Source organism: Mobula hypostoma, chromosome 10, assembly GCF_963921235.1.
Source record: "Mobula hypostoma chromosome 10, sMobHyp1.1, whole genome shotgun sequence".
In the NCBI taxonomy this organism is placed as follows: Eukaryota; Metazoa; Chordata; class Chondrichthyes; order Myliobatiformes; family Myliobatidae; genus Mobula; species Mobula hypostoma.
Genome location: NC_086106.1, coordinates 100853072 through 100880366, shown reverse-complemented (window position 1 = coordinate 100880366; position 27295 = coordinate 100853072). Strand labels below are relative to the sequence as shown.

Below are 27295 nucleotides of genomic sequence, written 5' to 3'. Positions count from 1 at the left end.
TAAGATGAAAAATGACAATCCAGAGAAAAACATGAATTCCATAAAATAATCATTTTGCACAAGCTCAGTTTACTTTCACTATTGCCCTTTTTGAAAGCTAAATCAAGGATTGTTAAAATATATTTAGTGGTTTTGCCTTTAGATGGAAGATGCATTTGTTGCAGCCGGGCTTATTTTGCTGTCTCTGTGCATTAGTCCATAGCTTACAATCACATAAATATCATTCACAGAATATTTTCTTATGTGCAATATAACTATGGATGTTCATAGCAGAATATGTTATACTATGCTATTATTAGTAATTAATAATTACTGGAAACAAAGGTGGGGAGAACATTGGTGGAGAAATAGGCTTGATAAGACAAAAGCAATGTTGAAACACAAACTATTCTGCAATGGGAACCATATTTTTATTTCACATGTGATTATGGGATGGGGTAGGGAGGACTAGTCAGCCCAGGGTGTCACTGTTAGAAACTTCATTATGAAATATTTCCAAAATTGTCAGTGGTCAACTTTGAGGTTGATAAAGATCGATGCTAAAAAATCAACTTTGAACTAATTGTTTCAAGTTCTACTGTCAAACATATTGAAGCAAATGTTACCTTTTCATTTAGTAAGTGTATGTAATTATAATTGTTTTCAGTTCTGCAGATATAGTAGTCTGGTCAGACCACCCACTGTCTACTCTTCCACTGAAATGGATTTAAATTAATGCATAATTGCATTGTTCTAAACATTACAACAAATATTGTTAAGGTCATACAATGACAATAATTAAAATAATCTAATGATACTAACAAATAGTGAATTGTTCCAAAAGTGTTATCTCACTGTAAGCTAATACTTCACAGTGTGAGCAAGGATCTCTGATACTGTTCTTGAGAACTGCGCATTCATAAACAGAATTCACATTCCTTACATTAGCATATAGTGTTGTGCTCCTCATTGGGTATGAGACTGTATGACAATTTAATTGCATTACATGAAGGAAAACAGCTGTTCATTTGTTGTTCTATTCACAACCAGATACAGTATGAAAGCTCCTGAGGGCTGGAGTATTCTGAAAGAACCAACTCAGAAATACATTTTAAGATTTTAAGAAGTGAGAGAAAATATTCTGTCCTCCTTTTCTATAAAGCATTTTTTTCTTCAAACTAATATAGAATGTTATTTAACAGTATATCCAATATACTCCTGATTTTGGTAGCTCCAGGTTGGCAGATTTTCTGGAGTATTTCATGTCACAGTGCATTCTGGTTAATCGGGCCATTGGCTAATCGGGGCAGCCACTTATCTGGGATAACTAATCATAACTGAGAAAATAGCCGGAATTCCCTTAATTTATTTGGGACACTATGCCATTTAATTGGGGCAGAGATTGTTGCCGAACAGTTTCTAACTAATGTCAGACAGATTCACTTGTGTGGCCATTAGACACTACACCGTGGTTAGAGTGATCAGTTTTTAATTAGCGCCTGTTGTGTGTGCTTGTGTTCAAAAAGCAGTAATTTTTGTTGCAGATAGTTAGCAAGAAATAAGCAGTAAAACAATTCAGAATTCTTTTGCTCACTGCAGTTTCAAACATTCAGGATATGATTTCACTACTTCAACAAATTAGGGGCTGTGAACAATCTGAAGGTATCGACAATCATCTTGAATGTCACAATGAAAATGAAGATTTGGAGGATTTAATCATCAACAGCATTATATGAAGGCAGCCCATTATCTGCACTAGGTGCCTGTGTTAATTTGTTTATTGTGTACACTGGATGAAGTCCTTTGAACTAATATACAGTTTTATAGTACTGTAGCAGTATTGATAGTGTAATTTGTTCTGTATTTCATCTTAAATACATAATTTGTTACTCAGTTAGATGGTAGTTTGCCTTTTTTAAACATGTTTTTATATATGTCTATGAAATTTCAGCTAATTGGGGCAGCTGCTTAACTGCGCCAAAATGTACTGGTCCCTGTATCCCAATTAACCAGAATCCACTGTAGTTGATTTACACTCCAACCCAATTCTAATTCACTTTTATTTTACAAGTTAGAACCATAGAACCATAGAACACTACAGCACAGAAAACAGGCCATTCAGCCCTTCTAGCCTGTGCCGAAACTTTATTCTGCTAGTCCCATTGACCCGCACTCAGTCCATAACCCTCCAGACCTCTCCCATCCATGTATCTATCCAATTTATTCATAAAACTTAAGAGTGAGCCTGCATTTACCACGTCAGATGGCAGCTTGTTCCACACTCCCACGACTCTCTGAGTGAAGAAGTTCCCCCTAATGTTCCCCCAAATCTTTCCCCTTTCTCCCTAAAGCCATGTCCTCTTGTGTTTATCTCTCATTATCTAAGAGGAAAGAGCCTACTCTCATTTACTCGACCTATACCCCTCAATATTTTGTAAACCGCTATCAAATCTCCTCTCATTCTTCTACGCTCCAAAGCCTCGCCCTGCCCCCGCCCCACTCGCCTAACCTGTTCAATCTTTCCCTGTAACTCAACTCCTGAAGACCTGACAACATCCTAGTAAATCTTCTCTGCACACTTTCATAGAACATAGAAACATAGAACATAGAATAGTACAGCACAGTACAGGCCCTTCAGCCCACAATGTTGTGCTGACCTTTAAATGCTGCCTCCCATATAACTCCCACCTTAAATTCCTCCATATACCTGTCTAGCAGTCTCTTAAATTTCACCAGTGTATCTGCCTCCCCCACTGACTCAGGCAGTGCATTCCATGCACCAACCACTCTCTGAGTCAAAAACCTTCCTGTAATATCCCCCTTGAACTTCCCACCCCTTACCTTAAAGCCATGTCCTCTTGTATTGAGCAGTGGTGCCCTGGGGAAGAGGTGCCGGCTGTTCACTCTTACCTATTCCTCTTAATATCTTGTATACCTCTATCATGTCTACTCTCATCCTTCTTCTCTCTAAAGAGTAAAGACCTAGCTCCCTTAAACTCTGATCATAATGCATACTCTCTAAACCAGGCAGCATGCTGGTAAATCTCCTCTGTACCCTTTCCAATGCTTCTACATCCTTCCTATAGTGAGGCGACCAGAACTGGACACAGTACTCCAAGTGAGGCTGAACCAGAGTTTTATAGAGCTGCATCATTACCCCGCGACTCTTAAACTCTGTTCCTCGACTTATGAAAGCTAACACCCCAGAAGCTTTCTTAACTACCCTATCTACCTGTGAGGCAACTTTCAGGGATCTATGGACATGTAGCCCCAGATCCCTCTGCTCCTCCACACTACCAAGTATCCTGCCATTTACTTTGCACTCTGTCTTGGAGTTTGTCCTTCCAAAGTGTACCACCTCATACTTCTCCCGGTTGAACTCCATCTGCCACTTCTCAGCCCACTTCTGCATCTTATCAATGTCTCTCTGCAATCTTCGACAATCCTCTACACTATCCACAACACCACCAACCTTTGTGTTGTCTGCAGACTTGCCAACCCACCCTTCTACCCCACACCTAGATCATTAATAACAATCACAAAAAGCGGAGGTCCCAGAACCGATCCTTGTGGGACACCACTAGCCACAACCCTCCAATCCAAATATACTCCCTCCACCATGACCCTCTGCCTTCTGCAGGCAAGCCAATTCTGAACCTACCTGGCCAAACTTCCCTGGATCCCATGCCTTCTGACTTTCTGAATAAGCCTACCATGTGGAACCTTGTCAAATGCCTTACTAAAATCCATGCAGATCACATCAACTGCACTACCCTCATCTATATACCTGGTCACCTCCTCAAAGAATTCTATCAGGCTTGTCAGACACGATCTGCCCTTCACAAAGCCATGTTAACTGTCCCTGATCAGACCATGATTCTCTAAATGCCCATAGGTCCTATCTCTAAGAATCTTTTCCAACAGCTTTCCCACCACAGATGTAAGGCTCACTGGTCCATAATTACCTGGACTATCCCTACTACCTTTTTTGAACAAGGGGATAACATTAGCCTCCCTCCAATCCTCCAGTACTATTCCCGTGGACAACGAGGACATGAAGATCTTAGCCAGAGGCTCAGCAATCTCTTCCCTCGCCTCGTGGAGCAGTCTGGGGAATATTTCGTCAGGCCCCGGGACTTGTCCGTCCTGGTGTATTATAACAACTCCAACACCTCCTCTCCCTTAATATCAACATGCTCCAGAACATCAACCTCACTCATATTGTCCCCACCATCATCAAGTTCCCTTTCATTGGTTAGTACCGAAGCGAAGTATTCATTGCAGACCTCGCACACTTCCACAGCCCCCAAGCACATCGTCCCACCTTTATCTCTAATTGGTCCTACCTTCACTCCTGTCATCCTTTTTTTCTTCACATAATTGAAGAATGCCTTGGGGTTTTCCATTACCCTACTCGCCAAGGCCTTCTCATGCCCCCTTCTTGCTCTTCTCAGCCCCTTCTAAAGCTCCTTTCTTGCTACCCTATATTACTCAATAGACCCCTCTGATCCTTGCTTCCTAAACCTCATGTATGCTGCCTTCTTCCATCTGACTAGATTTTCCACCTCACTAGTCACCCATGGTTCCTTCACCCTACCATTCTTTATCTTCCTCACTGGGACAAATTTATCCCTAATATCCAGCAAGAGATCCCTAAACATCAACCACATGTCCGTAGTACATTTCGCTGCAAAAACATCATCCCAATTTGCACCTACAAGTTCTAGCCTTATAGCCTCATAATTTGCTTTTCCCCAATTAAAAATTTTCCTGTCCTCTCTGATTCTATCCTTTTCCATGACAATGCTAAAGGCCAGGGAGCGGTGGTCACTGTTCCCCAGATGCTCACCCACTGAGAGATCTGTGACCTGACCCATAGAACCATAGAACCATAGAAACTACAGCACAGAAACAGGCCCTTTGGCCCTTCTTGGCTGTGCCGAACCATTTTCTGCCTAGTCCCACTGACCTGCACACGGACCATATCCCTCCATACACCTCCCATCCATGTATCTGTCCAATTTATTCTTAAACGTTAAAAAAGAACCCGCATTTACCACCTCGTCTGGCAGTTCATTCCATACTCCCACCACTCTCTGTGTGAAGAAGCCCCCCCTAATGTTCCCTTTAAACTTTTCCCCCCTCACCCTTAACCCATGTCCTCTGGTTTTTTTCTCCCCTTGCCTCAGTGGAAAAAGCCTGCTTGCATTCACTCTATCTATACCCATCATAATTTTATATACCTCTATCAAATCTCCCCTCATTCTTCTACGCTCCAGGGAATAAAGTCCTAACCTATTCAACCTTTCTCTGTAACTGAGTTTCTCAAGTCCCGGCAACATCCTTGTAAACCTTCTCTGCACTCTTTCAACCTTATTTATATCCTTCCTGTAATTTGGTGACCAAAACTGAGCACAATACTCCAGATTCGGCCTCACCAATGCCTTATACAACCTCATCATAACATTCCAGCTCTTATACTCAATACTTCGATTAATAAAGGCCAATGTACCAAAAGCTCTCTTTACGACCCTATCTACCTGTGATGCCACTTTTAGGGAATTTTGTATCTGTATTCCCAGATCCCTCTGTTCCACTGCACTCCTCAGTACCTTACCATTAACCCTGTATGTTCTATGCTGGTTTGTCCTTCCAACGTGCAATACCTCACACTTGTCAGTATTAAACTCCATTTGCCATTTTTCAGCCCATTTTTCCAGCTGGTCCAAGTCCCTCTGCAGGCTCTGAAAACCTTCCTCACTGTCTACTACACCTCCAATCTTTGTATCATCAGCAAATTTGCTGATCCAATTTACCACATTATCATCCGGATCATTGATATAGATGACAAATAACAATGGACCCAGCACTGATCCATGTGGCACACCACTAGTCACAGGCCTCCACTCAGAGAAGCAATTCTCTACCACCACTCTCTGGCTTCTTCCATCGAGCCAATGTCTAATCCAATTTACCACCTCTCCATGTATACCTAGCGACTGAATTTTCCTAACTAACCTCCCATGCAGGACCTTGTCAAAGGCCTTACTGAAGTCCATGTAGACAATATCCACTGCCTTCCCTTCATCCACTTTCCTGGTAACCTCCTCGAAAAACTCCAACAGATTGGTCAAACATGACCTACCACGCACAAAGCCATGTTGACTCTCCCTAATAAGCCCCTGTCTATCCAAATGCTTGTAGATTCTGTCTCTTAGTACTCCCTCCATTAACTTACCTACTACTGACGTTAAACTCACCGGCCTATAATTTCCCGGATTACTTTTCGATCCTTTTTTAAACAACGGAACAACATGAGCCACTCTCCAATCCTCCGGCACTTCACCCGTAGACAGCGACATTTTAAATATTTCTGCCAGGGCCCCCGCAATTTCAACACTAGTCTCCTTCAAGGTCCGAGGGAACACTCTGTCAGGTCCCGGGGATTTATCCACTTTAATTTTCCTCAAGACAGCAAGCATCTCCTCCTTTTCAATCTGTACAGTTTCCATGGTCTCACTACTTGATTCCCTCAATTCCATAGATTTCATGCCAGCTTCCTTAGTAAATACAGATGCAAAAAAATTATTTAAGATCTCCCCCATTTCCTTTGGTTCCGCACAAAGCCGACCACTCTGATCTTCAAGAGGACCAATTTCATCCCTTACAATCCTTTTGCTCTTAATATACTTGTAAAAGCTCTTTGGATTATCCTTCACTTTGACTGCCAAGTCATACTCATGTCTTCTTTTAGCCCTCCTGATTTCTTTCTTAAGTATTTTCTTGCACTTCTTATACTCCTCAAGCACCTGATTTACCTCCTGTTTCCTATACATTTCATACAACTCCCTATTCTTCTTTATCAGAGTTGCAATATCCCTTGAGAACCAAGGTTCGTTATTCCTATTCAATTTGCCTTTAATCCTGACAGGAACATACAAACTCTGCACTCTCAAAATTTCCCCTTTGAAGGCTTCCCACCTACCAATCACATCCCTGCCAGAGAACAACCTGTCCCAATCCACGCTTTTTAGTTCCTTTCTCATTTCTTCAAATTTGGCCTTCTTCCAGTTCAGAACCTCAACCCTAGGACCAGATCTATCCTTGTCCATGATCAAATTGAAACTAATGGTGTTATGATCACTGGAACCAAAGTGCTCCCCTACACAGACTTCTGTCACTTGCCCTAATTCGTTACCTAACAGGAGATCCAATATTGCATCCCCTCTAGTTGGTCCCTCTATATATTGATTTAGAAAACTTTCCTGAACACATTTTACAAACCCTAAACCATCTAGACCCCTAACAGTATGGGAGTCCCAATCAATGTATGGAAAATTAAAATCCCCTACCACCACAACTTTATGTTTCCTGCAGTTGCCTGCTATCTCTCTGCAGATTTGCTCTTCCAAGTCTCGTTGACTATTGGGTGGTCTGTAATACAATCCCACCAATGTGGCCATACCTTTCTTGTTTCTCAGCTCCACCCATAAGGACTCAGTAGACAAGCCCTCTAATCTGTCCTGCCTGAGCACTGCTGTAATATTTTCCCTAACAAACAATGCTACTCCCCCACCTTTCATTCCTCTGCCTCGATCACATCTGAAACATCGGAACCCTGGAATCTTAAGCTGCCAGTCCTGCCCCTCCTGTAGCCAAGTTTCAATAATTGCTACAACATCATAATTCCACGTGTCAATCCACGTCCTCAACTCATCCGCCTTCCCTGCAATACTCCTAGCATTGAAATATATACACCTCAGAAGATTTTTACCACCACTCACAACCTTTCTATCAGCGGATTTGCTTAAACTTTCAACATCATTTATTTTCACCCCAGCCACACTGTCAGCTCTGGCACTCTGGTTCCCATCCCGCTGCAAATCTAGTTTAAAGCCTCCCCAATAGCACTAACAAACCTCCCTGAAAGGATATTGGTCTCCCTGTGGTTCAAGTGTAACCCGTCTCTCTTGTACAGGTCCCACCTGCCCCAGAAGAGGTCCCAATGATCCTGAAATCTGAAACCCTGCCCCCCACACCAGTTCCTCAGCCACTTGTTCCTCCTCCAGAGCATCCTATTCCTACCCTCACTGGCACCTAGCACAGGTAGCAATCCTGAGATTACCACCCTTGAGGTCCTGCTTTTCAACTTCCTACCAAGCTCTCTATACTCACTGTCCAGGACCTCCTCACTCTTCCTTGCTACGTCATTGGTACCGATGTGCACCAGGACATCTGACTGATCACCCTCCCACTTCAGAATGTCATGCAATCGATCAGAGACATCCTTGACCCTGGCACCTGGGAGGCAACAAACCATCCTGGATTCTCTGTCACGACCACAGAACCTTCTATCTGCACCTCCAACTATCGAGTCCCCTATCACTACCGCTCTCCTCTTTCTCCCCCCTTCCCTTCTGCACTGCAGAGCCAGACTCAGTGCCAGAGATCCGGCTACTGCAGCTAGTCCCAGGTAAGTCATCCCCCCCAACAGTATCCAGTGCGGTATACTTGTTGTTGAGGGGAATGGCCACAGGGGAACCCTGCTCTGCCTGCCCTTTCCTCTTCCCTCGCCTGACAGTGACCCAATTTCCTGTCCTCTGCTCCTTTGGCGTAACTACCTCCCTGTAGCCACGATCTATAATCTCCTCATTCTCCCGAATGATCCGCAGGTCATCCAGCTCCTGCTCCAGTTCCCTAACGCGGTTTGTCAGGAGCGGCAGCTGGATGCACTTCTTGCAGGTGTCATTGTCAGGGACAACGGAGGGCTCCCTGACTTCCCACATCCTGCAAGAGGAGCATTCCAACATCCTACCTGGCATTCTCACTGCACTAAACAATCTGAACAAAAAACTTACCGGAATCTACCCTGGCCTCTGCCTGTTCTCGCCGAAGCCTGTTGAGCCAAAGCCGTCCCACTCCTACTCAGTCCACTCCAACGATGGCCGCTACAACAATGGCCGCTGTATATGGTGGTCTGCTTTTTAAACCTTTGCGGCTACGTCACGCGCCTGCGCAGTGCAGACCCTTCTCCCTGAGCAGTGTTTAAAAAAAAACGACTTTTTCTACCCGATTTCTTCACTCCTTCTCAGCTGCTTGCTTCGACTGAAACAAGAACCGTTGAAAATTTCTCTTTTTAAACCTTGGCGCGCTACGTCACGTTACTTAATACTAGATCTAGTATGGCATTCTCCTTAGTTGGCCTGTCAACATATCGTGGCAGGAATTCATCCTGGACACACTTAACAAACTCTGCCCCGTCTAAACTATTGGAACTAATCAGGTGCCAATCAATATTAGGGAAGTTGAAGTCACCCATGATAACAACCCTGTTATTTTTGCACCTTTGCAAAATCTGCCTCCCAATTTGCTTCTCGCTATCTCTGCTGCTACCAGGGGGCCTATAGAATACTCCCAATCGAGTAACTGCTCCCTTCCTGTTCCTGACTTCTGCCCATACTGACTCAAAAGAGGATCCTGCTACATTACGCACCCTTTCTGTAGCTGTAATAGTATCTCTGACCAGTAATGCCACCCCTCCTCCCCTCCCCTCCCCCCACCCCATCCCTTTTAAAGCACTGAAATCCAGGAATATTGAGAATCAATTCCTGCCTTGGTGCCAACCAAGTCTCTGTAATAGCCACTACATCATAATTCCATGTATGTGTCCAAGCTCTCAGTTCATCACCTTTGTTCCTGATGCTTCTTGCATTGAAGTACACGCACTTAAACCCTTCTACCATACTACCTTTACACCCTTTATTCTGCTTCTCTTTCCTCAAAGCCTATGTTATATCTGGCTTTACTCCATGCACTATACTTGCAGTTCTCGCATGACCTTTATCCTCCTCCACCTCACTATCTGCTCTCACACTCTGGTTCCCCTCCCTCTGCAAATCTAGTTTAAACCCCCCAGAGCAGCACTAGCAAACCTTCCCACAAGGATGTTAGTCCCCCTCCAGTTCAGGTGCAACCCGTCCCGTTGGAACAGGTCCCACCTTCCCTGGAAGAAGGCCCAATTGTCCAGAAAGATGAAGCCCTCCCTCCTGCACCAACTCCTTAGCCACGTATTTAGCTGCATTATCTTCCTATTTCTAGCCTCACCAGCATGTGGCACGGGTAGCAATCCTGAGACTGCAACCCTGGAGGTCCTGTCCTTCAACTTTGCACCTAACTCCCTAAATTCTCTTTGCAGGACCTCCTCCTTCTTCCTACCCATGTCATTGGTCCCTACATGGATGTCACGACATCTGGCTGCTCACTCTCCTTCCTGAGAATACCGAGAACTCCATCCGAGATATCGCGGACCCTGGCACCAGGGAGGCAACAGACCATCGGGGATTCTCGATCTCGCTCACAGAACCTCCTATCTGTGCCCCTAAATATCGAATACCCTATCACTACTGCTCTCCTCTTTTCCCTCCTTCCCTTCTGAGCTGAGGGTTCAGTCTTGGTGTCAGAGACATGACCACTGCAAATTGTCCCTGGTAGGTCATCCCCACCAACAGTATCCAAAACGTTATATATTTATTACTGATGGGGATGGCCATAGGGGTGCTCTGCTCATTCTGTCTATTCCCTTTCCCTCTCCTGACAGTCATCCAGCTACCTGTCTCCTGGTTTTTAGGGGTGACTATCTCCCTGTAACTCCTGTTTATTTCTGCCTGTGCCTCATGAATGATCCGAAGTTCATCCAGCTCCAGCTCCAGCTCCAGTTCCCTAACTCGGTTTGTCAGGAGCTGCAGCTGGATGCACCTTTTACAGGTGTAGTCATCAGGGACAATTGTGCTCGCCCTGACTTCCCACATACTGCAAACGGAGCACTCGACTGCCCTAACTGCTGCCTTCATTACCTACTTCTAAGTTAATTAGAGTAATTAAAGGAACTTACCTGGCCTTACCCCACTGGGAGCGAACTCATCCTCAGCCTCTGCTCGCCGAAGTCTTTTGAACCAAAGCCTTCCTACTGTGTCTCCCACTACTCCGTCGCCCGTTCCGTTAATCTGCTCGCTTTTTAAACTCTCCTGCTGTCTCACAGGCCGACTTTCACATGCTTGCCGAAGAAATCTTTCTGATATCCTTCCTATAGTTAGGTGACCAGAACTGCTCACAATACTCCAAATTTGACCTCACGAATGTCTTATACAACCTCGCCATAACATTCCAACTCCTATACTCAATACCTTGATTTATGAATGCCAGGATGCCAAAAGCCTTCTTTACCACCCTGTCCACCTGTGACGCCACTTTCAGGGAATTATGTATCTGAACTCCCAGATCCCTTTGTACCTCCGCACTCCTCAGTGCCCTACCATTTACTGTGTATGTCCTACCTTGATTTGTCCTTCCAAAATGCAACACCTCACACTTGTCTGCATTAAGTTCCACCTGCCATTTTCTAGCCTATTTTTCCAGCTGGTCCAGATCCCTCTGCAAGCTTTGAAAGCCTTCCTCACCGTCCACAATGCCTCCAGTCTTAGGGTCATCAGCAAACTTGCTGATCTACATTTTCCACATTGATATAGACAACAAACAACAGTGGTTCCAGCACAGATCCCTGAGGCACACCACTAGTCACAGGCCTCCAGTCTGAGAAGCAATCATCCACTACCACTCTCTGTCTTCTCCCACGCAGCCAATTTCGAATCCAGTTTACAACCTCTGCATGGATACCTAGTAGTTGCACAGTTCAATTGAGCCCAGTAACTTTAAAAGAAGCACAGGAAGAAGGGAATTTGTGAGTTTGAAGTGAATATATTAACTTTCACTGAGATGAGTTTTGGGGCATTCTGGAATGAGGTCTTGCTGAGTTTTAGGGGAGCTTGGAAACTGGGGTAACCAGTAAATTTCAAATGGGTGGAGAAAAAATTATTTATCAGCCAGGTATCAAATCACTAGTGGAATATCAGAGTTTTACTGTATTTAAAATGATGTAATCAGTGAGGAGAGAGCTGAGAGCTTAGTGGTTGAATATATTAAATAATATATTAAGAGAAGATGTGCAATGGTTTGGCCTAGGTTAGTTAGTTTAGACCAGACAAGTAGCACAGGGATATTATAATTTGTGTCGAGTTTTACAAGCAAGAAAAAAACTTATTTGTCGCATCCAGACTGTAAACAAGGATATATGTTTGACAAGAATATGGCCAAGCTTGGTTATAAGGATATTTTTAGGCTGAATTGCTTTTAAATGTTCACTGTCTTTGTTCACCTCCTCCTTTCTCTCTGTTCATACAAACACTTGGGAACTCTCAGTACATACAACACAGTATAAAAGCACCTGGTAATGACTTGGGAAAAGTTGAATGACAAGTTTGGGAAGGCATTAGGGACATTCAGATTGTTAATTACCTCCATCATTATCTCTGTGGTCATCACACTTCATTTCCATAATGACATTGCATCCTGTCCCACTCCATCCTGCTTGGCAGACACAGTGCCATCCATTCTGGTCCAGTGTACATCTTCCGTTTCCATTGCATAAGCCAGGACATCCCTCTGTCCGATACAAATTTTCAACAGTTGATAATAACAACTAATTTTGTTCAAGTAAAAAGTAATAGATGCATTAATGAAAACATAGTGTTTGGAAGCAAAAGGGAAACGCTTTTGTTTTAACTGTGGCACATTTAGGAAGGACATGTTTAAAATGTTAAAATATCAAGTATTTGCTTGATTGAGCAGAAGTATATATGTAGTTTGAAATAATAAAATAAAATACTGGTGATATTCAGCATGTTATAATGAGTTTGACAAGAGACAGATAAGTTAATAGTTATGAACATTCTTTGAACTTCAGTGGACAGTCAGATGTGGGAGTGTACAATGTGAGTGGAACAATACCACTGAAAAGGCAACCAACATTATGCATGTGTAGGTTTGGCAATTGGGTCACGTGATTTACATTTCGTTGCAAAAGTGCACAGAAAACCACACTCTGCTCATTAGATAAAGTTGAAGGTAATAAATACAGGTTACAACCTTGTCCACATTCTTGTGCCTGGGAATATGGTGTGGGATAAAAGAAATTGTCAGAGATTTCTCTCAATGTGCTTGTTACAATAGGTTTGTTAAGATTAACTGATATAAATTGATAATTGTGTAGAAAATTATTTATATTAGAGTGGTCATCACTTTTCTTTTGAAGTACAATAAGAATTGAGCCCACTGCTCTGCTCTCTCTCTACATTCACAATTGTGTTGCTAGGCACAGCACAATTGCTATCTATAAATTTGTTGATGACGCGGATATTGTTTGCAGAATTTTAGATGGTGACGAGAAGGCATGCAGGAGTGAGATAGATCAGCTGGTTGAGTGGGTGTTTCACTCAGTGTCAATGAGACCAATGAATTGACTGTAGATTTCAGGAAGAGGACGTCAAGGGAACACACACTAGTCCTCATTGAGCGATTAGCTGAGGAAAGGGTGAGCAGTTCCAAGTTCCTGGGTATCAACATCTCTGACGATCTACCCTGAGCCCAACATATTGTTGCAATTACAAAGAAGGCATGACAGCAACTATATTTCATTAGGAGTTTGAGAAGCCTTGGGCTTAGTATGACACCAAAGACTCTTGCAAATTTCTACAAATGTACCGTGGAGAATATTCTAACAGGTTGCATCACCATCTGGTATGGAGGGGTCACTTCACAGGACTGGGAAAAAAATATGCAGAAAGTTGAAAACTCAGCCAACTCCTTCAAAAGGCAATGTCTTGAAAAGGCAGCATCCATTATTAAGGACCCACATAACTAGGACATGTCCTCTTCTCATTGCTACCATCAGGAAGGAAGTGGAGGAACCTGAAGACACACAACCAAAGTCTTGGGAACAACCTCTTCCCCTCTGCCATCAAATTTCTAAATGGACAGTAAACTTATGTACACTATTTCATTGTATTTTTTTTAAATTTCTGGTCTCTTTTGCACTTCTTATTTAATTTTTTAAAATATTTTTCTTATTTTGATTTATGTTTTTTATCATTATGCATTACAATGTACTGCTGCCACAGAACCACAGATTTCATGACATATGTCAATGATATTGAACCTCATTCTGATTCTGAAAATAACATGTTTTTGTTTCTTTATTTTTTTTAAAGATTAAATTGACTTTTACTCCCTGCCGCAAATGTGCCCATGAATGTAATTCTGAACTGGTAGTCAAACCATGTTAGCATTTTGCTTGTTATTCTGGTTCTCATTTGTCTCCCTGCTTTGGAAAATATGTCTTTTGTTCATTTCAGTGTAGGAACTTGCTACATTGCATTATAGTATATACCAAATCATTAATATACCACGACACTATACTTGCACCAACATAAATAAACTTATAAGGATAATAGTTTTTCTTGCTTAGTTGGACTAAGTGCTGTTGCTTTTGTTATTTCAATTTTCTCTCAAATACTGAGGATCCCATGTTGGAGGTTTCCTCATTTGGCAAGAAGGTACAATTTGTAATGAGCTGAATTAACATTATGTTGATCTAACTCAGCTCATGTGCTGTGGGATTTCACGGGGCCAAAATTAAGTTAATAGCTACTCTCTGTAAGTCCATTCTGCAGACATGAGCAGTTCTGTGAGTAAGATGCCTGCTTCTGCCTTAATTATACCTTTGGGATATCACACAAAGAAAAATAAACAAAATTATATAAATATATATTCGGGGAACAATCCAGCCAATTCTTGAACAATCTTGCATAAAAAAATATTACATTCTGATTTAAATACTATAACATAGCATTTTTTAGCAAGATAACAACAATCATATATATTTGGTGTAATCAACAGATTTGAATTTGGTCCTTGCTTTAAGGTAGTTTTTGAACAGGGTGGTGGTACTGAATTGTTGCTGGTAAACCGACAGACTTTCTTTTATTTTTGGTGAGCTTTCATTCTATTTAAGTCAAAAGATCATTAATCACTGCAAGAAGTTATTTCATTACCTATTTTGCTATCTTTTATTTTAAAATACTTTCCAACTCACAGACACACTCTCATCCTGCCCTAGTCACTTTTCATCTTTTTTTGCTGCTGTTTGACATATTTATATGACTGCTTGTGTATTGTAATATTGCTAGTACCATTATGCTGTCTTACATAAGCATGCACCTCGAACTTTATGTCAACCTGTCAATCTTCAGGCACACTATTCAGGGACTTGTGCTAATAGTATTCTGTGAGAAATTTGCAACAATATGTGCTTTGTGTGACTGTATGTTCTGTGTTTTGCACCTTGACCCCAGAAGAGCAATGTTTTGTTTAGCTATGTGTGTGTGTATGGCTGAATGATAATACACTTGAATTGGATATTTAAAAAAAAATAGATAATCATCTTCAAAACGTTTTAGGTAAAGTTTTGAACAGATGTATGGAGCGATATTATGGAATTCAATCTTACCTTTTACAACATTATCCAAATGTTGTGCTTAAAAGAAAGGGAGATTTCAGGCAAGAATAATATAAATATAAAAGTATTAAAAATAAGTTCCATTTTGGAAAAAAATATATAGTATTTGAATTTATCTTACCAACAGTACAGTGCTCTCCCTCCCAGCCAGGACTGCACTCACATTTGCCATCCTTACACTTTCCATGCTCAGTACAGCGGGGGTGACATACATGCTGGTCACAAGCTTGGCTACCCCACCCTTTCTCACAGTGGCATAACCCACCTAAACACACACCATGTTCGCCACAATCCACCTCACAGATTTCTGCAAGAGACAAAAGAATTAATTGCATTTATAATATCTTAATCATTTGACCAATTATGCTTGGCAAATTTGGACTACTGGACATTAGTATGCCAAGATGAAAATTTCTTTAGGTCAACAGAAGGGATTTTAAATGTGAGCCAAAATGAATTAGCATTGGGAAAATCTGAATATTTCGCTTGAGTGCCTGACTGTAGTCCAAATTTGCGACAGAGACATTGTTTTCTACACCATTGAGAAAAGAACTCTCCCCACATAATTTGGAGACAGATGGCTGTTGTACTAGCCTCATCTGCAACATATCTGTATGTGCTATGTAGCTGTATATTGCAAACTGTTCACATACTATTAGTTGGCTTGGGACTCCATTGGGTTTAAGTACTTCCGGTATTTTAGAATGGACTTCTATTGACTTTTACATGCTTTTGTAGCTGGAATTTTTAAAGCAGCAAAAAAGCAAACAAGTTTTACCTTTCTGCTCAGTCAAGCACAATAAAAAAAACTTCAGTAAAATGAGAGTAAGAATCTCAACAAAAATACATCTATGGTTACCACATAAATGCAACATTTTATAAACTCACACATAAAATGTGGAGATAATTTTACCTGATATTATGTATGATGGTCACAAAATACATTTCTCATAATGTTACTAATGAAATGATGTCATGTGCAAGGGAGTGGCTGCATACAAGGACACAGACATCATCTCCCGAATTTTAAAGAAGCGTTCTGTAAGCTTATCCAATATACAGGTATATGCAAGCATTCATCATTTCACTTCAGGGTTGCAAACAGGTTCCTCTCCAAAAACCAACAAACTTAAATTCCCTTTAGTAGATCATAAGGAGGGCTACTATATATCTGGCTCATTTTTCTTCAATTTATAGTATTTTTGGCAAGAATGTTTCTCCTTGGGATATCCTATGGGAAATAAAGTTTGGTCTATGTAATATTGTTAGAGATTAACAATACTTTAAGGCTGTTGTCACTTCAATAGCTTTGTCTCTGTCCAACTGCTCTTAGTGTTATAACAACAATTTTTGGAATTTTGTAGAATTTTTAATGGTTCAATACAGAAAACCTATATGATAGTTTTGTTGGGGAAGGTGGGTGCAGCAAGGAAATCAAAAACTATAAGGGGTTACAAGTATACAAAGTTATGGGCATGTTATGAGCAATTAACATATACTTTAGGAGCTCAACAACTTTTACGTATGCTTTGAAAAGGAGAATAAAACTACACCAGTTAGAAAGTACTGTACTTTCTAACTGGTTGTATCACTGCCTGGTATGGAGGGGCCACTACACAGGATTGAAAAAGTCTCAAGCAGCTCCTTCATGGCACTATCCTCCCCAGCATTGAGGACAGTTCAAAAGGGGTTGTCTCAAGAATGTGGCATCTATCACTGAGGACCCCCATCACCCTGAACATACCCTCTTCTTATTGTTATCAAGGGTGAGATGCAGGAGCTTGAAGACACACAATCAACATGTTGGGATCAGCTTCTTCCCCTCCGCTATCAGATTTCTGAATGGACAATGGACCATGTACACTACCTAACTATCTTTCTCTCTTTTTGCACTACTAAATTAATGTAATTTTTTATGTCTATTCTTACTGTAATTTATAGTTTTTTTTCAAAAAGTTATTTTTGTATTGCAATGTACTGCTGCTACAAAGTAACAGATTTTGTGACGTACGCTGCTGATATTAAACCTGATTCCAATTTTGAAAATGGACATTGAAAGGAAAGTGACCTGAACGCATGCATCACCTTTACTCAGTAGTTTACTTTACCACTGGGAAAAGATGAAGAAAATATCAGCGCATGTTTTAAGGAACAATTAGATAAGTATTTGAAGAAAAGGAAAAAAAGCATCAGGCAACATCGATGAACGAGTCACTGGTATTAATTTTGGATTATTCTAGCAAAACGTTTGCACGGATCTCAATCATAGAAACATAGAAACATAGAAAATAGGTGCAGGAGTAGGCCATTCGGCCCTTCGAGCCTGCACCGCCATTCAGTATGATCATGGCTGATCATCCAACTCAGAACCCTGTACCAGCCTTCCCTCCATACCCCCGATTCCTTTAGCCACAAGGGCCATATCTAACTCCCTCTTAAACATAGCCAATAAACTGGCCCCAACTGTTTCCTGTGGCAGAGAATTCCACAGATTCACCACTCTCTGTGTGAAGAAGTTTTTCCTAATCTCGGTCCTAAAAGGCTTCCCCTTTATCTTCAAACTGTGACCCCTCGTTCTGGTCTTCCCCAACATCGGGAACAATCTTCCTGCATCTAGCCTGTCCAATCCCTTTAGGATTTTATACGTTTCAATAAGGTCCCCCCTCAGTCTTCTAAATTCCAACGAGTATAAGCCTAGTCGATCCAGTCTTTCCTCAAATGAAAGTCCTGCCATCCCAGGAATCAATCTGGTGAACATTCTTTGTACTCCCTCTATGGCAAGAATGTCTTTCCTCAGATTAGGGGACCAAAACTGCACACAATATTCCAGGTGTGATCTCACCAAGGCCTTGTACAACTGCATTAGTACCTCCCTGCTCCTGTACTCGAATCCTCTTGCTATAAATGCCAGCATACCATTCGCCTTTTTCACCGCCTGCTGAACCTGCATCCCCACTTTCAATGACTGGTGTATAATGACACCCAGGTCTCGTTGCACCTCCCCTTTTCCTAATCGGCCACCATTCAGATAATAATCTGTTTTCCTATTTTTGCCACCAAAGTGGATAACCTCACATTTATCCACATTAAATTGCATCTGCCATGAAATTGCCCACTCACCTAACCTATCCAAGTCACCTTGCATCATCTTAGCATCCTCCTCACAGCTAACACTGCCGCCCAGCTTCGGGTCATCCGCAAACTTGGAGATGTTGCATTTAATTCCCTCGTCTAAATAATTTATATTGTAAACAACTGGGGTCCCAGCACTGAGCCTTGCAGTACCCCACTAGTCACTGACTGCCATTCTGAAAAGGTTCCGTTTATTCCCACTCTTTGCTTCCTGTCTGCCAACCAATTCTCTATCCACATCAATACCTTACCCCCAATACCGTGTGCTTTAAGTTTGCACACTAATCTCCTGTGTGGGACCTTGTCAAAATCCTTTTGAAAATCCAAATATACCACATCCACTGGTTCTCCTCATCCACTCTACTAGTTATATCCTCAAAAAATTCTGTGAGATTTGCCAGACATGATTTTCCTTTCACAAATCCATGCTGACTTAGTCCGATGATTTCACCGCTTTCCAAATGTGCTGTTATCACATCTTTGATAACTGACTCCAGCAGTTTCCCCACCACCGACGTTAGGCTAACTGGTCTATAATTCCCCGGTTTCTCTCTCCCTCCTTTTTTAAAAAGTGGGGTTACATTAGCCATCCTCCAATCCTCAGGAACTAGTCCAGAATCTAAAGAGTTTTGAAAAATTATCACTAATGCATCCACTATTTCTTGGGCTACTTCCTTAAGCACTCTGGGATGCAGATCATCTAGCCCTGGGGATTTATCTGCCTTTAATCCCTTCAATTTACCTAACACCACTTCCCTACTAACATGTATTTCCCTCAGTTCCTCCATCTCACTGGACCCTCTGTCCCCTACTATTTCCAGAAGATTATTTATGTCCTCCTTAGTGAAGACTGAACCAAAGTAGTTATTCAATTGGTCTGCCATGTCCTTGCTCCCCATAATCAATTCACCTGTTTCTGTCTGTAAGGGACCTACATCTGTCTTAACCAATCTTTTTCTTTTCACATATCTATAAAAGCTTTTACAGTCAGTTTTTATGTTCCTTGCCAGTTTTCTCTCAGAATCTTTTTTCCCTTTCCTAATTAAGCCCTTTGTCCTCCTCTGCTGGATTCTGAATTTCTCCCAGTCCTCAGGTGAGCCACTTTTTCTGGCTAATTTGTATGCTTCTTCTTTGGAATTGATACTATCCTTAATTTCCCTTGTCAGCTACGGGTGCACTACCTCCCCTGATTTATTCTTTTGCCAAACTGGGATGAACAATTGTTGTAGTTCATCCATGTGATCTTTAAATGCTTGCCATTGCATATCCACCATCAATCCTTTAAGTGTCATTTGCCAGTCTATCTTAGCTAATTCACGTCTCATACCTTCAAAGTTACCCTTCTTTAAGTTCAGAACCTTTGTTTCTGAATTAACTATGTCACTCTCCATCTTAATGAAGAATTCCACCATATTATGGTCACTCTTACCCAAGGGGCCTCTCATGACAAGATTGCTAATTAACCCATCCTCATTGCTCAATACCCGGTCTAGAATAGCCTGCTCTCTAGTTGGTTCCTTGACATGTTGGTCCAAAAAACCAACCCGCATACATTCCAAGAAATCCTCTTCCTCAGCACCCTTACCAATTTGGTTCACCCAATCTATATGTAGACTGAAGTCACCCATTATAACTGCTGTTCCTTTATTGCACGCATTTCTAATTTCCTGTTTAATACCATCCCCAACCTCACTCTTACTGTTAGGTGGCCTGCACACAACTCCCACCAGCGTTTTCTGCCCCTTAGTGTTATGCAGTTCTACCCGTATCGATTCCACATCCTCCCGGCTAATGTCCTTCCTTTCTATTGCGTTAATCTCCTCTCTAACCAGCAATGCTACCCCACCTCCTTTTCTTTCATGTCTATTCCTCCGGAATATTGAATATCTCTGAATGTTGAGCTCCCATCCTTGGGCACCCTGGACCCATGTCTCTGTGATCCCAACTATATCATATTCATTAATAACAATCTGCACTTTTAATTCATCCACCTTGTTACGGTTGCTCGTTGCATTGACACACAAAGCCTTCAGGCTTGCTTTTACAACACTCTTAGCCCTTATACAATTCTGTTGAAAAGTGGCCCTTTTTTATTTTTGCCCTGGATTTGCTGGCCTGCCACTTTTACTTATCACCTTACTACTTTTTGCTTCTACCCTCATTTTACACCCTTCTGTCTCTCTGACAGTCTTGTAACTTAGATGTAATAAACATTACTATAGACGAATTTATCCATGCATGTTCCAGCTGAGTAAGCAATTAAAAAGAAACTGATATATTGGTCCTTATTTCAAACTAATTGAGTTCATGAATATAACATTGTGATGAAACAGACGTATAAACCACATTGAACTTTGGTCAGCTTCCCCAAGGAAGGACTGTTCTTGCTTAAGCGGGGGGTGGGGTGGGGGTTGTATAATGTTGCTTAGATTGATTCTTGGGATAACGCATTATCATATCAAAAGAGACAGAATAGAATCTACTTATACTTACTGAAATTTAGAAATATTTTGAAAAAATATCTAGAGATTTGGTTGGATGTTTATAGTTTCTTCTGGACACAGTCTTGGAGATAGAGTTGGCTTTTCAATGTTTCCAAAGGGGAGTTGAAGAAAAGGATCTGTTATTTTTAGAGTCATAGATTCATAGAAAACTACAGCACAGAAACATGCCCTTCAGCCCATCTGGTCTGTGTTAATCCATTTACGTTGAAAGGCTAATCAATAAAACCTATTGCTGCTTCTATTCCTTACCCAAGTACCCTTGTGTTCACTTGCATATTTTTAGAGCACTTAACTAAATTCTAACTAAGACCGAAATAAAATTTCTGACAGTTCAAAAGTCTTTTTAAGAACTTTTCAAAATGCATTTTAATTCATAAATTCTGAGAGGATAAGGAGACCCAGCAATCTATTCCATTATCTGGAGAATTACCCAAACTTGACAAACCTTAAGAACTTATGACTGTATTGTGAGCCAATGTCCTCCTGCATATTTCCCTTCAAGTGAACAGACAGTGAAAAATCCACCCTAGTACAAATACTACTGAACAGTGTTTTGGAAGGAATTTGAAGCCTCAAGAGACTCTGTAGATGCTGGGATCCGGAGCAAAAGAAAACCCCAACAAACTGGAAGAACTCTGCAGATCAGACAGAGGAATGAAATCAAGGTCCAGGCAACGTTTTAGCTCACTGAAAACACAAAACCTAGAATTATAGGCCAAAATATAAAGGGCACAGGCTACTGCTGCAACTGCACAATTTTTCAACCATTTATAACAATGCACAAATGACCCTTTATATTTCAAAGATTGGACATGTTAAAAGGTATAATCTATTCAGTATCATAATGTGGCTAATAAGAGAACTGTCAAAACATATGTTAAAATTTCACTGCTAATTTTAATGCTAGTCTAGTTTATGTTAGCCTGCTCTTTTCACTCTATTACAAAGGTCCATTTCCTTGTTTGGCCACATCTGACTGGCCTAAATTCTCACTTACATGTCAGTGATTGAACTTTCTATTAGATTTTGAAAACAGAGTACATTGCACTCTCTTTAAAGTGAGTTTTAGTTCTCTCAATAGCCTAATGGGGCAAAGCACTTGTTTGGCACTTGAATATAAAATCAGAATCTAAAGGAATTATTTCTTTATTTGTACTGAAAGATCTTTCATATTCACTGTACTGGTAGCAGCCCTATAATTTTTCTTGCATAGAACCTGACTAAAAAAAATCAAATTACAAGCTTTCTTCTAATCACAGTTAAGTGATAGTTGATCAATTGTGCAAATCTGGAGATATTGAATGGTTATGACATTAGGCTTTTGTTTTGCTTCCACAGTTTAATAGCCTGGCAATTTTAAACTGCCCAGACCTTAGGATGATGAATAGCTATGTGTGTAATAAACTAGACGGATGCCAGTGTCAGTCGATATGTATATCAGAGTACTTGTGTCTTCAAATTAATACAGAGGTAAATTGGGGAAAGAATTGCTTCACTGTGGCTCACTCAACATGCAGTACTCTCCGCTCTAAGTCAAATGACTGGGGGTTGGAGCCCTCTTCCAGGAGATTAAACATAAAAATCTAGTTTGGTAATTGGAGTATGAAAAGGGTGATGCACTGCCGAAGGTATCATTTTTCATTATAATCTTAAACTGGGGCCTTGCTTGTATATTCCAAAGGATAGAAAAGATCTAATTACACTCTTCATGAAGCAGAGCAGGGGAGCTATCCTTGATATCCTGGCCAGCATTTATCCTTGAATCAATATCATGAAAACAGGTAATTAGGTCATTTGACGTCCTTACATCAGTCTTTGTGGGTGGATTAGCTGCAGCATTTTTTAACAGTAACTACTCTTCAAATATACTTAATTATATGTGAAGTGCATTGGTCAATTTAAGGCCATAAAAGGTGCAACGAAAATGTGCAATTTTCCTTTTAAGTTAATTCTATCATTAGTATTTCTTATATAGAAACAACTGTGTGCTTCTAAGAGATCATGATCAACAGTTTCCTTCTATTTACTTCTGGTGTTTTGTTTAAATCATTGCAGTGGTTGAATTGATTTGCAGTTTCTTTGAGCCCTGTGCTATGAAGGAGTTGAATTATGATCAGTTCACTTGGAACCATTAACTGTCGTACTGCAGCAACTTTCAGATGTGTGTTCATTCATTTCACTCACATGAGTGAACATTGCTACTCTTCCAAGTGTTCTCCCTGGAGCTATCTGTTGTTTCAGGAAGGGCAAGTATCCACACTGGAGCAGAAACCCATGGGAAAATAAAAGTGCTCAGAGAACCTTACAGTAACATTTTAGACTGGTTTTCAGGAGGTGATAATGTATTCCCATTGCTTTAAAACAAATGACCTCATCCATCATAAATGACCCATCCTCTTGATGATACAAGGGTTGCTTGTTTAAATGGTTTGGCATTCTTTGCATCTTAGAGTCACAGTTGTAGAGTTGTATAGCACAGAAAAATGTTCTGCAGTTCACCATGTCCATGCCAAATATTTTGTCCACCTATACCAATCCCATTTATTTGCATAAGATAATCATCCTTCTATGCCTTGCCAATTTAAGTGCTTGTCTAAACATCTCTTAAACATAGTGATTGTATTTGACTCCACCAGCTCCTATAGCAGGAAGTTTCAGGTATCTCTATCTATCTGTCTATCTATCTATCTATCTATCTATCTATCTATCTATCTATCTATCTATCTACCTACCTACCTACCTATCTATCTATCTATCAATTTATTTGTTTGTTTGTTTGTTTGTTTGTCTATTTATTGAGATACAGTATGGAGTAGGCCCTTCCGGCCTTTTGAGACACGATAGCCGGCAATTCCCCAATTTAATGCTCGCCAAGTCATGTGACAAGTTACAATGACCAATTAACCTACCAATCGATACATCTCTGTACTGTGGGAGGAAACCGGAGCACCTGGAGGAAACCCATGCCATCACGGGGAGAACATACAAGCTCCTTTTAGGCAATGTTGTGCTAACCTTTATGCTACTATGCTAGCATATCACCCACTCTCTCAAAAAACATTTTGCCCTTAAATCTCTTTAAATCTATTTATTCTTACCTTAAATGTATGTGCTCTAGTTTTTGATATTCCTACAATGAGATAAAGATCCTGACTGTCTTCCCTATCTCTACCTCTGGTAACTTTATATACCTTTATTGGGGCACCGCTTAGCCTTCTTAGCTCGAAGGAAAACAAACCCAGCCTATCTAATCTCTGAGCGAACATCAACTCTTGATTCAATTTTCATAGATGCTGCCTGACCTGCTGAGTTCCCTCAGCATTTTGTTTGGGCTGTTCTGGATTTTCAGCACCTGCAGAATCTCTTGTATTTATCTTCACCTTCCCCAAAGCTTTAATATCTCTGCAACAATACAGAAAAGATTTTGCACTTCAAATATGGTCCAATCAAGAGTCAATATGTTTAACATAACTTCTCTAATCTTTAAGAGGTGAATGGCAAATAATTTAATTCCATTAACTTGCTCCAATCACTACATGCTCTGTATTTTAATATAAATAAATCTATCAAAACCCTGATCTCTATATTCCATACTCACTTATTTTTCAAGCTTCATGGCTGCTCTTTATTCTTTACAATAAAATGGACCACCACAGATTTAGATTAAATATTGAAAAGGGCGTAATCATCATCTTGGACAACAGTCACACTTCTCTATCTTTGGAAGTAATTCTAACTCCCTCCTCATCAACAACAAATGAAAATTAAAAGAGTATAGATGCTGCAAAAATGGAATATAAATTGAAAATGCTGAAGACAGTACAGTAAACCAGGGAGCATCCATAGAAAGAGTGAATACTTCAGGTAAGAGCAGAGAAAGGCAGGAAGCAAATTAGTTTTAAGTTCCTGAGCTACAGTGTTACGTTGAGCTTGAGTGTCTGTGACTCCAAAGGACCAATTTATCCCATTACCTCATAATATTCAATAAGAAGCCCACTCCTGGGCTACACAAGTGTCTTCACGGTTTCCTCCTTCACAAACACCTTCTATTTTAAGATCACTGCTGCAGCCAAGTGTATGCTGTATGTTGCCAAAATTTTTATCCATGTCTTTGGCACATCCAGACTCTATTCTCTCCCTAAGTCTTTTTTTATTTTTTCATCTTAAGTCTATCCCTTAAATCATTTGCATAAAATTCTGGTGACACCCCTAATCTCGTCCTTACTTTTGTTACGTACCCCGTAACTGGGTTGCCAAACCAGCAGAAATGGACCACTCATTGGAGTCTGGATTACTAGGAACTAATAAAGTTTTATTAAAGAAATAAGTAACACAGTACTCTAATCGTAAGGATATAAATGCAACAGGTTAGCAATGATAATACACACATGTACACAGAACTAGGGTAATAGGAATCAAACCGAACTCTATTGCAGTCTAGGGGTAAAATGTTCAGTCTTAAGTGACACAGAGTTCAGTTCAGCTTAGTACAGTTCGCAGTAATCGCTGTTGTGCTGTTGGAGAGAGAGAGAGAGAGAGAGAGAGATAGATATGCAAATTTGATTCAGCAGACCTTTGATGTCTTCGCAGTTGGTTTTCAGGTGGACCCTTTTATGCTTTTTATCCCGGTGTGGTCACCGACTGTGACCCTTCCGTTCCGGATACGACCGTTCTTCCGTGGTGAACCCGGCACCCAGGCAAGGGCGGACACACACACCAGGTTCCCACCGATCGTACCTTTACACCCTGTGAGTCTATGGTTGGTTCCTGCGAACCGGACCTCCAAACTCCTACCAACTTGTGGGGGCACACCGCTCTTCCAGGGTCTCATTATCTCATGATCTGGTGGTGTGTCCGTGCCTAGCGAATCTGCTCTTTTTATCCCCCTGCTGGGGTATCACTTGTCCATCAAACTTCAAACAGTTCAGGTCCAAAGTACCGGTCTGTCAATAACTGAATTGTGTTTCTTTTCCGTTAATCTCTCTCTCCTCTCTCATTAACATTTTGAACGTTTCTCCATTGTCTCTCTTATCTCTCTCATTAGCATCAATCATCTGATAACTTGGTTTGGTGTCACACTTTGAAGCTGATATCTAACATCTTACAGTTCTGTGAAGTAATTCAGCACACCTTGCACATTAACAGTATAATATCAATGCAAAATGCTACTCTATAGTGAATGATCAATGCAAACACCTTCTTAGCAACTGAATACAGGCATCTTGACCTCTCAGGAATTATAAACCAGTAAACCTCAGCAACAGTCCATGAATTCCTCTGGAAGTGTGAACCCAGACTAAATGCAAGAGTATAATAAATCAGACTGGGGACCTAATAGCCTGAGCATAGAAGAAAGACTGCACCAGCCTGGTCTGTGCAACGTTGGACAAGTTGAAAAGAAATGCATGTGCTGGATGCTCTTGATTCAGTTGGTAGCCTACACCATAACACTAGACATTACCAGGTGCTTCATGTGTGGAGTTACATGAGCAGCACTTGCAAGCTGGCTAATAGTTGACATGGAAACACTTGAAGATGTTTCTTGGCTGAATCTTTTATTGGGGATGTGGGGTGATGATCTCATATCTGCTCTGTCACTGAAGAAAAGGAGACAGTTGATGAATATCACTGGGGTTTTCATGTCAGTCATTGGAGTGGAGATTAATTTAACAAAAGGGGCAGAGCCTTGCCTTTCACTGTTTGCTCAAAGCACCTCTGCCTTACTCAAGATATTTTATGAGATGAATTAAATGAGAAATATTCATTAAATTCAATTTTCCTCCAGCTTCTATCCCACCACTTTCTCAAGTCCAGTGGTCCATAAGCCAAGAACTCACTCATCTATAGGTCTCCCATCATTCAGTTATCTATTTGTATTGAAGAATCTCAATGGAGTCAGATCGCTTAAGTTCAGGGCAGCCTGCTACTCCAAAAACTGAGCAGATTGCAGCTTCATGTGCAAGTGGCATTAACAGTTCTGTCACCATCCAACTACAAATAAAGGCAGGCCCTACTCCATAACAGTGTCCACACATCTGAAACACCAGCCATTTTATGGCTGTAAATCAATATGAAAGCCACAATGAATAATGCCACATGATGGAAGAGCCATCAGGGACTAAAGCCACACCTACTATAATTAGTACTACACATGTCCTTGCATAATACAATATTTGGGGCCGTAATAGTTATTTAGGTTGGGGGAATGCTTCAACATGTACATTGACATCAAGTAGTCTGTCCTTACACAGATTATATCATTGTTCAAGGG

General features: G+C 41.0%; 1 protein-coding gene across 4 annotated transcripts in view; it reads right to left on the bottom strand.

Annotated features, from left to right (window-relative positions):
* Nucleotides 1-27295, bottom strand: part of tenm1 (teneurin transmembrane protein 1) — a 2340669-nt gene that overhangs the window by 208929 nt on the left and 2104445 nt on the right. For 3 of the 4 annotated variants that reach the window (XM_063060938.1, XM_063060937.1, XM_063060939.1), the window contains 3 exons: nucleotides 15510-15695; nucleotides 15380-15406; nucleotides 12331-12477 (listed from right to left, as the gene is read on the bottom strand). In XM_063060938.1, the coding sequence (XP_062917008.1) occupies nucleotides 12331-12477; nucleotides 15380-15406; nucleotides 15510-15695 (360 nt within the window). The remainder of the gene's footprint in view (nucleotides 1-12330; nucleotides 12478-15379; nucleotides 15407-15509; nucleotides 15696-27295) is intronic. The other variant, XM_063060940.1, reaches the window with a different exon arrangement.